We start from the raw sequence: 16014 nt of genomic DNA, 5'->3' as shown, positions 1-16014 counted from the left end.
GGATAGAGTTTAAGAGTCGCGATGTAATGATGCAGCTCTATAAAACTCTGGTTAGGCCACACTTGGAGTACTGTGTCCAGTTCTGGTCACCTCACTATAGGAAGGATGTGGAAGCATTGGAAAGGGTACAGAGGAGATTTACCAGGATGCTGCCTGGTTTAGAAAGTATGCATTATGATCAGGGATTAAGGGAGCTAGGGTTTTACTCTTTGGAGAGAAGGAGGATGAGAGGAGACATGATAGAGGTGTGCAAAATAATAAGAGGAATAGATAGAGTGGATAGCCAGCACCTCTTCTCCAGGGCACCACTGCTCAATACAAGAGGACATGGCTTTAAGGTAAGGGGTGGGAAGTTCAAGGGGGATATTAGAGGAAGGTTTTTTACTCAGAGAGTGGTTGGTGCGTGGAATGCACTGCCTGAGTCAGTGGTGGAGGCAGATACACTAGTGAATTTTAAGAGACTACTAGACAGGTATATGGAGGAATCTAAGGTGGGGGCTTATATGGGAGGCAGGGTTTGAGGGTCGGCACAACATTGTGGGCCGAAAGGCCTGTACTGTGCTGTACTATTCTATGTTCTATGTTCAATGCACCACAAGGCACAGAGAGGAATGACAGTATAACAACAGAAAGCAATCATGTCCTTTCTGGTAATTAGAAAGGAACCAGATGTTTTGATTATGTGCAGTTCATGGAAGACTACAAAGAAATGGCCACTCCTAAGCCATTGGAATATGAATTGGAATTAAAAAAATTGAAAAATATATCTCCAGGAAAGTGAGAAGTCAAAAATTCAGGAAGTACAAGTCTCTGATTGGGCACTTCGTCACTTTATCAAACCTACAGATAATAATGCAAGATTGAATAGTAGCTGATGTATTCCACTTCTAATAAAGGGAAAGGCCATGAGAAAGAATGCTACTAGGGACGATGACCTGGTTAACATGACATTGAGTTTATGAAGGAAGAGATTCAAGACCAGTTAATGGAAGTGCAGCCGATAATTCTCAGCCAGTACATTTCAAGTAAAGCCAGAGCTGACAAATCTATCAGAACATTTTAAAACTTCCACTTATACATTTTAATATATATTTGAATACTTGGGAATACAACCATGAAGGTAATTTACTAAAGGGTTGATGATATAGAGAGCCCCTGAGGTTGCATAGAAGGCCAGATCGTGCTGTACAATTGTTAGCAGTTCCGTGCAGAGATACAGGCCACCTGAAGTTTGCAGGTTAGTTCATTCCTGTCTTTGGTGCCCACACGTTGCTACACAGATGAACTGTCCATCAGATGCTGGCATACCCGATGTCTGACCCTACTGTTAGAATCTGCACTCTGAACAGGAGTGAATTGTGCTGTAAAGTCAGATGCGTTTCCTCAAGCAATGAACAAACTGCCAGAGGAAGTTCAATTTCAACAGCAGGTCAGGCAGCATTTGCAAAGGCAAAGGGATAGCCAATGTTTCCAGTCAAAGTCTTGCATCAGGTCAGGTTCTTGACTTCAAACATTAACAATTCTTTGCCTCCATAATGCTGCCTGGCTGCTTGCGTGCCTGTTGATTTCTTCCAACAGTGTTTGTTTGCCAGTGACTCCTGCAGTCTCTGATGCCTTTGTTTCCTCAAAGATGCCTAGAGTGCATTGAAAAGCCAACAATTGAAAAGCTAAGTACAGATGATTTTGCTCCTTCCTTTACTTAATCTTTACATCAACCGGAAGTCTGGAGGTCGAGGCCCAATAGCTGCTGCCTCGAGTACGCGAATCTCTGCAAATCCCCTGGGAAGGTCCAAAGCTTCTTGTGAATCCTAGTCTGATGAAGGCTGAAGACAGCCTGTCCTGGGGTTAGAGGACTGTTCATAGGTATATTGGCAGGAGGAGGGAGGAATGGGATTTGTTTTGCTGTTGTTGCTTGTTGTGTTCTGTGTTGTTCTGTCCAACACTGTGGGCAATACTATGTTGGCAGCGGAATGTGTGACGACACTTGCAGGCTGCCCCCAGCACATCCTTGACACAAATGATGTACGTCACTGTATGTTTCGATGTACATCTGATATATAATAATCTGAATCTTGAAACTTTAACCTCACTCTCAGTTATGTGCTTTCAAGTTATTTTCTTTTTCTTAATAATTTTACTATGTTGTCAAGATTTTAAATCCTTTTTATACGTACAACATTAGAGGAACTCAACAGGTTAGACAGCATTCATGGCTGGAACTGAACAGTCTATGTCATTTCCCTCCGTAGATATTGGCTGACCGGCTGAGTTCCTCCAGTTTTGTTTATTCCAGATTTTCAACATCTGCAATCTGTCTTGTGTCTTCAAATCCTTTTGAACATTTTAAGTGTTCCTAACCACTGCGCTTGCAAAAAGCCACCAGGGCAACCCAGGACAGAGCCTCTGCTAATGTCATCAGAATTAGGAATATCAATGAGATGTGAGTTTAACTGGTGCTGCAGGGCGACAAAACAGACCACGGTACAGCTAGTGTGGGTTGATCAGAGGTGGCAAATCAAGTTGAACATGATTGGACCCAATAGGAAAAATTATAGACCATTCGAAGTTCAAAATAAGTTTATTATCGAAGTATGTATATGTTACCATATACTACCCTGAGATTCATTTTCTTTTTGGCATTCACAATAAAACAAAGAAATACAAGAGAATCAATGCAAAACTACAGACAAAGACTAGCAAACAGCCAACGTGCAAGAGAAGACAAACTGTGCAAACACAAAAAAATTATATATATATATATATATATATATATATATATACACACACACATAAATATGAGAACCTAAGTTGTCCTTGAAACCGAGTCCGTGTGGAATCAGTTCAGTGTGAAGTGAATGAAGTTATCTATGTTGGTTCAGGATAGATGTCACCAAGAACACAGAGAAAAGCCGGGTTCCTGCAGCATTTTCAATTTTTGGTACAGAATGTAGTTAGTTCACGCACAGCATCGCATACATTCATTGCAAACCTTTTGTGTGACATTACAACAAAAACAATGCTAAAATCCCATACTCGATCAGGATCCAGAATACCGATGACTGGTTGTCCTCTTTGTAAAACCACCTGCCAAAGTGTTTTAAATTATATTGGTTCAGGGAGCAATGTTAGTCAGAACCAAGAAAGCTTTCTGCCTCTCTTTGAATAGCTCTGCGGGATCTTTAATATTAATAACAGACATAGCGTTAGGACCTCGATGCCAATCCAATGATCTATCTTTTCCTGAGCCTTGCACTGAAACTCAACTTTAAATATAAAGTTAAACCACTGTGTGGAATATTAGTTGACTACATCTGATCTAAAGAATATTCTATCTCCAAGCAGCTGCACAATAACTTACTGGTTTCAATGGGATTAATTTTTCTGTGGAAGTCCATGTAAAAGAAATATTCCTTCAACTATTACCAGATATTTAATATCTCCAACAGTAGTGCAGAAACAAACCTCAGGAGTACTTCTACAGAGTTGCTCCAAATAAAACAAGTAAAATGAAAATAAGCTTTGAAGTTGTGGTGAAATGTTCTTATACCAAACACACATTTATGTAGCTCTCCTCACTCACCTCCCTTTGTTCAGCAATTGCCAACTATTGGATTAATAGATCTGTTAAAATGCTAAATAAATTAATTTAATTTGTTCATAAAATAATGATAATTATTACTTTATAATGACTTAAACAGCAAAATAGTTTTTAAGCGAATGTTCCTTCACTTGGTGACACACCACACTGAACCATGTTTAAGAAGCATTCAGAAAGACACATGAACAGGCAGGGGAACAGAAGGATACAGACAATCCACAGACAGATTGGAATCATATAGATTTGTGTCATGGTCAGCACAGGTATAGCAGGCCTTGGGGCCTGTTCCTGTGATGTACTGATCAAAGTTAAATTCATTAGCAGAGCAGCACTTACTGAAAAGGAAACAATCTCCCAGATGCAATAGTGGCCAGGGGACCTGGGGTAACGGAGGAACTGAAGGAAACTCGCATTAGGCAGAAAATGGTGTTAGGTAAACTAATGGGACTGAAGGCTGATAAATCCCCAGGGCCTGATGGTCTGCATCCCAGGGTACTTAAAAAGGTGGCTCTAGAAATCATGGATGCATTGGTAATCATTTTCCAATGTTCTATAGATTCAGGATCACTTCCTGCGGATTGGAGGGTAGCTAATGTTATCCCACTTTTTAAGAAAAGAGGGAGAGAGAAAACAGACAATTATAGACCAGTTAGTCTGATATCAGTGGTGGGGAAGATGCTGGAATCAATTATAAAAGATGAAATAGTGGCACATTTGGATAGCAGTGGCAGGATAGGTCTGAGTCAGCATGGATTTACGAAGGGGAAATCAAGCTTGACTAATCTTCTGAAATTTTTTGAGGATGTAACTATGAAAATGGACATGGGAAAGCCAGTGGATGTAGTGTACCTGGACTTTCAGAAAGCCTTTGATAAGATCCCACATAGGAGATTAGTGTGCAAAATTAGAGCACATGGTATTGGGGGTAGAGTACTGACATCGATAGAAAATTGGTTGGCAAGGCAGGAACAAAGAGTAGGGATTAATGGGTCCTTTTCAGAATGGCAGGCAGTAACTAGTAGGGTACCGCAAGGCTCGGTGCTGCGACCGCAGCTATTTACAATACACATTAATGATTTAGATGAAGGGATTAAAAGTAACATTAGCAAATTTGCAGATGACACAAAGCTGGGTGGCAGTGTGAAATGTGAGGAGGATGTTGAGATAATACAAGATGACTTGGACAGGCTGGGTGAGTGGGTGGATGTATGGCAGATGCAGTTTAATGTGGATAAATGTGAGGTTATTCACTTTGGTGGCAAGAACAAGAAGGCAGATTACTATCTGAATGGTGTCAAGTTAGGAAAAGGGGAAGTACAACGAGATCTAAGTGTCCTTGTTCATCAGTCACTGAAAGTAAGCATGCAGGTACAGCAGGCAGTGAAGAAAGCTAATGGAATTTTGGCCCTCATAACAAGGAGAGTTGAGTATAGGAGCAAGGAGGTCCTTCTGCAGTTGTACAGGGCCCTGGTGAGACCACACCCGGAGAATTGTGTAAAGTTTTGGTCTCCAAATTTGAGGAAGGACATTCTAGCTATTGAGGGAGTGCAGTGTAGGTTCAGAAGGTTAATTCCCGGGATGGCGGGACTGTCATATGTTGAAAGATTGGAGCGACTGGGGTTGTATACACTGGAATCTAGAAGGATGAGAGGGGATCTGATTGAAACATATAAGATTATTAAGGGATTGGACACGCTAGAGGCAGGAAACATATTCCCAATGTTGTGGGAGTCCAGAACCAGAGGCCACAGTTTAAGAATAAGGAGTAGACAATTTAGAAGGAGTTGAGGAAAAACTTTTTCACAAAGAGGGTTGTGGTTCTGTGGAATGCTCTGCCTCAGAAGGCAGTGGAGGTCAATTCTCTGGATTCTTTCAAGAAAGAGTTAGGTAGAGCTCTTAAAGATAGCAGAGTGAAGGGATATGGGGAGAAGGCAGGAAAAGGGTACTGATTGTGGATGATCAGCCATGATCACAGTGAATGGTGGTGCTGGCTTGAAGGGTTGAATGGCCTACTCCTGTACCTATTGTCTGTTGTCTATTGTGTCAAAATAAAGATTAATTTTTCCTTAGACTTAGCACAGCACTGCACAGATCTCATGAAACCTATCAAATACTGTACTGAAAACCTAGATAGTGTTTCCTGTAGCGCGGAAGTCTAGGACCAGGGGGTACAGCTTCAGAATAGAAGGACGTCCCTTTAAAACATAGTTAAGGAGGAATTTCTTTAGCCAGAGGGTGGTAAATCTGTGGAACTGATTCCCACAGAGGGCTGTGGAGGACAAATTATTAGGTGTATTAAAAATGGAGGATGATAGGTTCTTAATTAGTAAGGGCGTCAAAGGTTACAGGGAGAAGGCAAAAGAATGGGGTTGGGAGGGATAATAAATCAATCATGATGGAACGATGGAGAAAGTGCAATGAGTCAAGTGGTCTAATTCTGCTCCTATCTCTTATGGTCTTATGATTAGCCTGATTCATTCTGCTACAGTGAATAAGCATACACATTGCATTCATAGAGATGTTCAAAACTGAGATTATCAATTTATGAGATTATAGTACCTAAAATTTAACACAGCATCTGTGAAGTAAATTTCATTTTCTTTTGTATATGCCAGCTGGCTAAGTGTAACAATCACTTTAAAAATAGCTAATGTTACTGGTACTTCTAATTAATGTCAAAATCAAGGGCAATATAACCCCCTGATATTATCAGGGCACGTTATGAAGTTTACTTAGGTGTTAAAAATAAAGGCAAATCCACAACTATGGTTTGAGGCAAGCAAACTAGCTTATTTATAAAACGGGTAACAATGCTCCACAAAATCCTTACCCTAAGCCAGGGGTTCCCAGCCTCTGTTTATACCATGGCCCATACCATTACGCAAAAGGTCTGTGGCCGCCAAGTTGAGAACACAAACTCTAAGTTAAACCATGCTTAATTCTAAAAAATGTTCAGAGAATACTCCGCCTCCAGGAAGTGCATAGTTACATAAAATATTGAAGACATACTGTAAATAGAAAGAAAATAATGACTACTAATGGAGTAATAACCACAGGAGGTTCTGTTGATACTGAAAATCCAGAGTAACATAGATCAAATGCTGAAGGAACTCAGCAGGCCAGGCAGCATCCCTGGAAAGGAGTAAACAATCGACGGTTTGGGCCAAGACGTGTTCTAATGAAAGATCTCAGCCAAAATGTCGACTCTTTATTCCTTCCCATAGATGCTGCCTGACCTGCCGAGTTCCTCCAGCACTTTTTGTGCGTTACTGCTAAAAGAGTAAACAGTGTATCATCTCAGAGTTTTTGATGATATATGCTGACTGTTAACAATAAGCTGCCAGTAAATAATTGCTAGTGTACATTCAAATTATACATGTTAGTTACTCTGAAATGTGATTCCATGCATTTTTTTACTGACATTATACAAACATAAATTCAAGGACACCTAAGATTACCTTAATCACTTAGGTGTGCATTAAGTGCAATTGGCTTTAAAACCTTTTGCTTGTAGCTAGGGCTAATTCAGAATGTAAGTTAGTGTAATTATACTTCATGACTTAGAAAATCCAGTCCCTTTTGTGTCTGCTTTCACACAAGATCCTTCACAGACAATTACAGCTCTTTGCCTTACTATCAGTGGGAAACATTAACTAGAGACAGAAAAATTATAATACAGTGCACGTTCCAATGTAGGATTGAAAGGTTTAACATACAGAATGTTTGAAGGCTCTGGGCCTCTACTTGCTGGAATTCAGAAGAATGAGGGGGATCTCATTGAAACCTATTGACTGTTGAAAGTCCTCAATAGAACGGATATGAAGAGGATGTTTCCTATAGTGGGGAATCTAAAACCAGAGGATGCAGCCTCAAAATAAAGGGATATCCATTTAGTACAGAGATGAGGAGGAGTTTCTTCAGCCAGACAGTGGTGAATCTGTGGAATTTGTTGCCACAGGCGGCTGTGGAGGCCAGGTCATTGGGGATATTTAAGGCAGAGGTTAATGGATTCTTGATTAGTCAAGGCATGGGATACAGGGAGAAGGCAGGAGATCTGGACTGAGAGGGAAATGGATCAACCATGATGAAATGGCAAAACAGACTTGATGGGCCAAATGGCCTAATTCTGCTCCTGTACCTTATGGTCTTACGATTCACCAATGTTAATATTTGATTAAATGTTGGTCAATATAACAATACGTAAAAAGATTTATTTGCTTTAATTACTTAGGTAAATTCGTCCACTGTGTAATTATACTAATGTTGTTGCTCAGGAAAACATATCGTCAATTATTTTTCAACGTTGAATGCTTTTTGTTTTTCTGCGTCAGACACAGTCAACATCATTACCACTGCCAATTCCCTACTGTCACTTACAATCAAACATTTCACTTGACCAACAAGGTAAATAATGTGGCTACAAGACAGATCATATACCGAGCACATCTTTTAATTCAGCAAAACCTTTTCTTATTCTTCAAAGCACCAATGATTAGAAACATAGAAAACCTACAGCACAATACAGGCCCTTCGGCCCACAGAGTTGTGCCAAACATGTCCCTACCTTAGAAATTACTAGGCTTACCTATAGCCCTCTATTTTACCAAGCTCCATGTACCTATCTAAAAGTCTCTTAAAAGACCCTATCGTATCCGCCTCCACCACCATTGCCGGCAGCCCATTCCACAGTGCTCTCTGAGTAAAAAAAAACACTTACCCCTGACATCTCCTCTGCACCTACTCCCCAGCACCTTAAACCTGCGTCTTCTTGTGGCAACCATTTCAGCCCTGGGAAAAAGCCTCTGACTATCCACATGATCAATGCCTCTCATCATCTTATACACCTCTATCAGGTCATCTCTCATCCTCTGTCGCTCCAAGGAGAAAAGACCGAGTTCACTCAACCTATTCTCATAAGGTGTGCTCCCCAATCCAGGCAACATCCTTGTAAATCTCCTCTGCACCCTTTCTATGACTTCCACATCCTTCCTGTAGTGAGACAACCAGAACTGAGCACAGTACTCCAAGTGTAGTCTGACCAGGGTCCTATATAGCTGCAACATTACCTCTCGGCTCCTAAGTTCAATTCCACGATTGATGAAGGCCAATACACCATATGCCATCTTAACCACAGAGTCAACCTGCGCAGCTGCTTCGAGTGTCCTATGGACTCGGACCCCAAGATCCCACTGATCCTCCACACTGCCAAGAGTCTTACCATTAATACTATATCCTGCCATCATACTTGATCTACCAAAATGAACCACTTCACATTTATCTGGGTTGAACTGCATCTGCCACTTCTCATCCCAGTTTTGCATCCTATCAATGTCCTGCTGTAACCTCTGACAGCCCTCAACACTATCCACAACACCTCCAACCTTTGTGTCATCAGCAAACTTACTAACCCATCCCTCCACTTCACTCTTGATCTAAATGGACGGGTGCATTTCAAATTAAGCACAATGGTATTATTAACTAAAGGTATCCATACTTTATCAGGTTAGTGCATGTGAACCATTTCTTTGCCCAAAATGTCAGCTATTTTTCATATTTTAAAAAGAATTATTCTTTTCCAAATTACTCCATTTCCTGTGAAATTATTTGAGAAAGTTATAAAATGTGACTTCACTATACAATATCTGGATGCGTAACAGTTTGGAATAGCAACTGCTCTACCCATGACTGCAAAAAACTGTACAGACTCGTGGACACAGTTCAACACAGCATGGACTAAAATTAAAAGCATATACCTACCACCAGGTTCAAGGACAGATTCTGCCCTGCTGTTATAAGATTACTGAATAACTTCCTAGCATGACAAATTGGAATCTTGACATCAAAACCTACCTTGTTATGGTCTTGTACCTTATTTCTCTGTTGATGCTACACTTTATTCTGCATTGTTATTGTTTTACCTTGTTCTACCATAATATACTGTGTAATGATTTGATCTGTATAAACAGTATGCAGGACAAGCCTTTCACTGTATCTTGGTACATGTGATAAGAATAAACCAATTCCAATTACATTTTTTTATTGCTTTGAAGAAATGGACCCAACTTCTCTTACACACTTTCAAATCATAAACAAATTCCAATCTTTGACCTACATGATCAACTCTTATACAACCATACAGTATAAAAATAAACTAATTCAAAGATGGAACAGAAAGATATGATACAAGCTTGTAAGTCATACCACTGTGCTAAAGCTACATGTATGAACAAGATCTTACTGTCAATCATGCTGTACAAGAAGAATAGCCTGGGGCTCCAAGATTTTGGAAGGCATACGTAAAAAATTCCCCAAGAAACACAATCCTAAATTGGAAACGAAAATATGACAGTGGTCATATTTAGTAAGAATGTTTAAAACAGTCTGCAGCACCTGAAATGGAAATAAATTCCTTCTTACAAGAGAAAGTGACTCTAGAAGGGAAAAATTGAGCTTACCTTCACCTTGCACTTTTAATTACCTCAGAGCAACTTACTCTACAACACATTTGACAACTCGGGACATCCCAGATTCATTATAACCTCAGAAAAGCTACTGCATAGACACTCTTGTAATATTGATTCACTAACTTAGAAATATGATGAGAAGTTTCATGAAGAATAGAGATGATCTAAAAGGAAGATGGAAAGGAAGCAGCCAGGAACAGACTCAAATCATGATCAGTCGTGATCATGAGTAGCGATCCTTTCAACTGCATGAACTTAGTGTGCATTAAATAAAAACATTTTTTAGTTCCTAAAACAGACATTCCACAGTCTGAAAAGTTCCAATCTCCCCAGCTTTATTCTTGATGTTCATCCAGACAATCTGAACTGAAGATGCTATAAAGTCTGTAAAATGCTATAAACAGAACAAATGCCAATGATATTAAACCTGATCTTTTTCCTCTATCTCCCTCTCTCTCCCTCCTTTCACCAGTAACTGGTGTGAACTGTGGAAGAATTCTTGCATTTACAGTTGACAGCATTGCTTTGCTGCACAATCACAAGAGTCTACCAGAAATAACCTCCCAAAATCCAGCCTGTGATTATTTTGAGACTGCTGCTTGATTATTCCCATGGAAATTAAATGAAAGTGAAATTGGCATGTGAACATCCACAAAATAAACGAATAGGAGAGGACCAATAGGACTTCTGGGTTTGTACCATGTTATTAAGTGGTGACATGAAAAGTACCCAGACTGATGTAATCTCCTGCAAAAGGAGATTGTCTGTCTTGCAGGAGACAAAGAACTACTGACAAAAAATCCTCAGCCAAGCAACAATAAGGAAAATTGCCTCAACTCCATTGGCCTATATTTCAACTACATGAATCACTCTAGAAAGCCATTGGGTGAAGCATCAACTTTATTTCTCTTTCACAGGTACTGTTTGGCCTGTTATGATTTCCAGAAATTTTTTTCTTCCTTGCCTTGTGATTATCCTGCTGGCAGCTACTTTAAGAAATAATCCAATGCCTTCCGTAAAACCCAAATCAAATCTTTACACACAAGTTAGGCCAGAAACTTGATACAAAGATGATAAGACATAGGAGCAGGAATAGGCCATTTGGCTCAGAGTCTGCTTCGCCATTCCATCATGGCTGACTTATTATCCGTCTTAACCCCATTCCCCTTACTAATCAAGGATGTCAAGAGTTCCAGGCTTAAGGTAAGAGAATGGGGTTGAGACAGATAATAGACAATCAGACAAAGATTAATGACTATATAAGCAAAAATGCCTCAAGATATCTAACCATTTTGTCTGCTAAGGTAACCTTTATGCATATAAACTGTTACTCCATCTAATTCAATCTAATTAATTATCCAACTCAAAACATTTATCCACATCAACTGAATCTAAAAAAAACTATAGTTTTGTTCTATTTTATTATCTTTAGACCCAGCTTTTTAAACCCCTCCTTATAACATTATCTATTGATTTTATATTCCAAAAGGTTTAAGATGAGAGGGTAAAGGTACAAAGTGGACTGAGGAGTATGTTTTTCCACACAAGGTGGTGGGTATGTCGAATGAGCTGCCAGAAGAAGTGACAGACCTTTGCAGAGTTTCAACATTAAAAAAAAATTGGCCAAGTATACAGAAAGGAAAGGTTTAGAGGGGTATGGGCCAAATGCAGGCAAATTGCATTCTATTTTGTAGCCATCTTGGTGGGCATGAACAAGATGGGCTGAAGGGCACTTTCCATACTACGCAGCTCTGACTCAAGTACGTTTAGCTGTCCTCTCTACGACTTAATTTGTGAGGGAACTCAGACCTGACACAGTATTCAATACGTTACTCTTCAAGCTGACACACAAGTTTAATAAAGTTCATTTTGTCTAATGTTTAGGAATGCAAGAAACATCCAAAGGGAGGCCCTATCCTGCAGGATTTTAATCTTATTAAGTATATGGAACCATGTCAAATTGCCTCAAAAACTGATAAAAATTCCAGATAATTACTCATTTGCTACAGGGGGAAAATAAGACTTATGATTTTCATAGAATAGGGACCAAGCAACACAATCAACAGCTTTGTAGATTTATATACAAGTGAAACAGCGTTGTCAGTAGTTTAGAATCCGAATAGGAAACAGGTTTATCGTCACTGACATATGTTGTGAAATTTGTTGCTTTACGGCAGTAGTACAGTGCCAAACATCAGATATACAATAAATAAAAATAAAAAATATACAAGAAAGTAAATAAGTAGTGCAAAAAATCCCAAAAAATAGCATGGAAATGTTCATGGGTTTATGCTTTGAGCTGCCTATAATTACAATACAGTAGTTACACACATGGGGTGCAGTGGAACAACTACCAAGTTTATGATCCAGAGACGTGGATTAACAGAAAACAGTCTGTCCACATATAAATTAAATCCTACTATAGCAGACATGTAAATTAATTTCAGTTAAGAATCTGGAATTTTTCTTTTAGAAAAAAAAATGAGTAATGAGTGAAGAAAATGGAATTGCCAAATTGATATAAAAATGCAGCTGTTATATTGACTTTACCTCAATTACAGATAGAAACTGCAGACCTGGGGTAGTGGTTGACTCTTACCTGCCCCTTGAAGTGGTCTAGTAAAGAACCCAGTTGTATCATAATGACAATATTACAAGTTCTGCAGCAGTTCAAAAAGTTCAAAGTAAATTTATTATCAAAGTACGTATATGTCACCTTATACTACCCTGAGATTAATTTTCTTGCGGGCATACACAGTAGAATAATGAAATACAATAGAAACAATTAAAACAAAACTGTACACAAAGACTGACAAGCAACAAGTGTGCAAAAGATGACAAATTGTGCAAATACAAAAACATATGATAAATTAATAACACTGAGAACATGAGTTGTAGAGATCTAAGGAAATGTGTCTGTAGGTTGCATTCACGTCAGTTCAGCGTCATGGTGAGTGAAATCATCCACACTGGTTCAGTAGCCTGGAGGTTGAAGGGCAATAGCTGTTCCTGAACCTGGTGGTGTGGGACCCAAGGATCCTAAAAAAATGTTTTGCCACTACTTTCTCAAGAGAAATTAAGATTGGACAGTAAATGTTGTCTTTTCTATAGATGCCCATATTCTGAAGATATTGGAGAAATACAAACAAAATGTTTTCATCAGTTACACAGCAGATTGAGTACTGTACATATATCTAGTCAGCACATTGCAGCAAAGATACAGTTAGTTGCACTGGGCAAGGTGCACTGGAAGAGATTTATGAGGACATTGTCAGAACTGGAAAATTATAGCTATGAGACAGAACTGGAGGTTTAAGTGAGGTTAATGAATTTATAAAAGGCAAGGATAAAGTAAATAGGAACGGGAAAGACTCAGCTCCCTTGGCAAAGAGGTCAAAAAACCACAGGCAGGGATAAAAAGTAATTGACAAAAGGATGATGAAAGATTTCTTTTACCCCGGGGGCCATAATGGTCTGCATCTCAGTGTTTGAAAGGAAGCCTCATCACATTTAAACACTATCTGGATCCGCCGTTAAAGAGTTTTGACCTACTAGGCTGCAGATCAACTTGCTGGAAGGTGAGATTAGGCTGGGTAGCACTTTTGTTTCAATCAGCAGACACTTTGAGAGCCGAGGGGCCACTTTCTGTCCCCTGAATATTCCAGGATTCAGTGTAGGAGAATCTGTACAGAAAGTAGCTTGTTGGAGAACAAGGAGGCTGGCATGTTGAGTTCTGAGTATGAAATATATAACGCAGGTGGAAACACTTTTGCCCTCTACTGGTAAGGGAGAGGGACGAGGGATAGTTGGAAAAGGGAAAGTGAGGCTATTCGAGGATCCAATGTTCTGGTCGACCGACTAAGAACGCAGCCCAGGGAATGGATTTACATTTGCTGGAGAAATCTGCACGGGCAAATTGTGGAAAGTGCAGATTGCTTTGGCCAACCAAATCCCGTCGCGGAGCTAGAACTGACCGGCCAGAAAGCGGGGGACGAAAGCCACAGTCCTTGTGTCAGTGGTATGACAGTCAGTCCTCCAATGTACAGGCGCAGGGAGCTGGTGACAGCACCCACACTCTGTAGCCATTCGAATCCCGAACAAAATTCAATACTGTAGCAATTTTATATCCCAGCCTATTTTTAGAAACGTTTACGCTATCATAATCACTTCTTAAATGTTATCCCGAATTATTCGTGTCTCTTGAATAGATATCGCTCCCTTTACACATATACTGTAACACTTCAAAATCGCACATTCCTATAGCAAAAAGTTACATACCCAGCTAATACATTACAATGTTAAATTGAAATATACCATCTTTACCTCGGTCTCCACTTCATCTTGGTACTGGTCATAATAATCCTGGCTGGACTCGTAGGCAGAGCAAGATCCCAACAGCAGGACCAACAGGAAGAACAGCCCTGACACACTCCAAGCTCGGTCAAATTTCTGACAGATCCGGGTCAGAAACTCGCGTAAGTAAAGGCACATTGTTTCTTTTTAATTTTTTCCCCTCTCCCCTAATTAAACTAAACAATGCATCAATATCTGAAATGAAAACTGTTCAAAAGGCAGTTTTAAAAAAGAATAAAATTTCTCCAAATCCTGCAAAGCTGGTTCTTGGTTATAACGAGAGAACAGCTGAAGAACGCCAAAATGTCCCTGTCGCTGCTTTTTAAAATATATATATAAAACAAATAATAATCTCCGAAGTCTGCTCCTGAAGTTTTGGAAAAAATAACACCCCGTGCGTCGTTTTAATGTGGAGCCGCTTATCTTGGGATGAAAGTGGTCGCGACGTCAGGGGCGGGAAGTGCAATAAAAGGCTGAATTAAAAAAAGGTGGGCATGAGGGCGGTCCGCCCGCGCTCTTACTTCATTGCCTGTCAACGTGCTTTCAGCCGAACAAAACTATTCCAAAGCGTGTCAGTGCAAAAGAAGAATAGAAATACGATCTTGTCTGCAAATCGCCTCCTGGATCTCCCGCTGCGATGAAAATGACAACTGAACGGTGTAGGCAGGGAGAAATCAACTTGCGAAATATAACTCAGTGTAACGTTTTACAGTACATGCAGGGGAAAGGGGTTGATCTAACAAGTCTATTCTGGGACTGTTCTGGGAAGGACGGGCCGAGTGTCCCTCTCACTGTGCGGCGTATACCATTTTTTAAAAGATGAGGCCGTCTCCACCAGAATTTCCAGGGTGCTGAGGAGCTGCCGCCTGTTGCAGCACTACGAATGGATCGGCGATCACCACGAGACGCCGAGGGCATTGAGTTAAAACTCGTAAACCACATTCTCCCGCAAACAGAGGTCGTTTTTTCCCGAAAGCTCACTCACTCTTTCTCCACGTTGACAGACTTGTATTTTCCTACTAAGTTAGATTGGTGGCAAAAAAAAAGGTTTTCTCTCCCTTGTAGAGTGCCGTGGCTGTGAAGGGATACCGAAACAAAACTAGAACGTTTATAAAAAGATAGATATACTTTATTAATCCCGAGGGAAATTTGTTTTCGTTACAGCCGCACCAACCAAGAATAGAGCGTAAATGTAGCAATACAAAAACCTCCAACAATCAAACAACAAAATGCAAACTATCCCAGATGGAAAATAAGTCCAGGACCAGTCTATTGGCTCAGGGTGTCTGACCCTCCACGGGAGGAGCTGCACGTTCGAATACCCTCCTGTAGGCAAAGGGGCAGAAACAACCTTTCTGATTGATAACCTGAACCATTTCTGATGGAGGAATTCGACCCAACGTCGACCATTCCTCCCCCCACCCCCCACAGATGCTGCACCACCAGCACATCATGTAGAATGAGGATTTACATAGAGGGTAGTTTGCAGTGAGTGGTCTAGGCGGGTGCAATGCAACATTTAAGAGGCATTTGGATAGGTACATCGAAGGGAAGTGCTTGGAGGGTTATGGGCCAAACAGGGGAAACTGGGACTAGAAG

The 16014-nt window shown here is 40.2% G+C and overlaps 1 protein-coding gene across 1 annotated transcript in view; it reads right to left on the bottom strand.

The window, feature by feature from the left end:
- The window catches only part of LOC140200542 (vascular endothelial growth factor C-like), an 81794-nt gene extending 66815 nt beyond the window's left edge, over window positions 1-14979 (bottom strand). Inside the window, exon 1 of the mRNA XM_072264026.1 lies at window positions 14386-14979. Within this exon, the coding sequence (XP_072120127.1) occupies window positions 14386-14553 (168 nt within the window). The 5' untranslated portion in view covers window positions 14554-14979. The remainder of the gene's footprint in view (window positions 1-14385) is intronic.
- Window positions 14980-16014: the final 1035 nt, after the last annotated feature.

This window comes from Mobula birostris, chromosome 7, assembly GCF_030028105.1.
Source record: "Mobula birostris isolate sMobBir1 chromosome 7, sMobBir1.hap1, whole genome shotgun sequence".
NCBI lineage: Eukaryota > Metazoa > Chordata > Chondrichthyes > Myliobatiformes > Myliobatidae > Mobula > Mobula birostris.
Note: the sequence above shows the minus strand (reverse complement) of the source record. Positions and strands in the feature narration are given on the sequence as shown.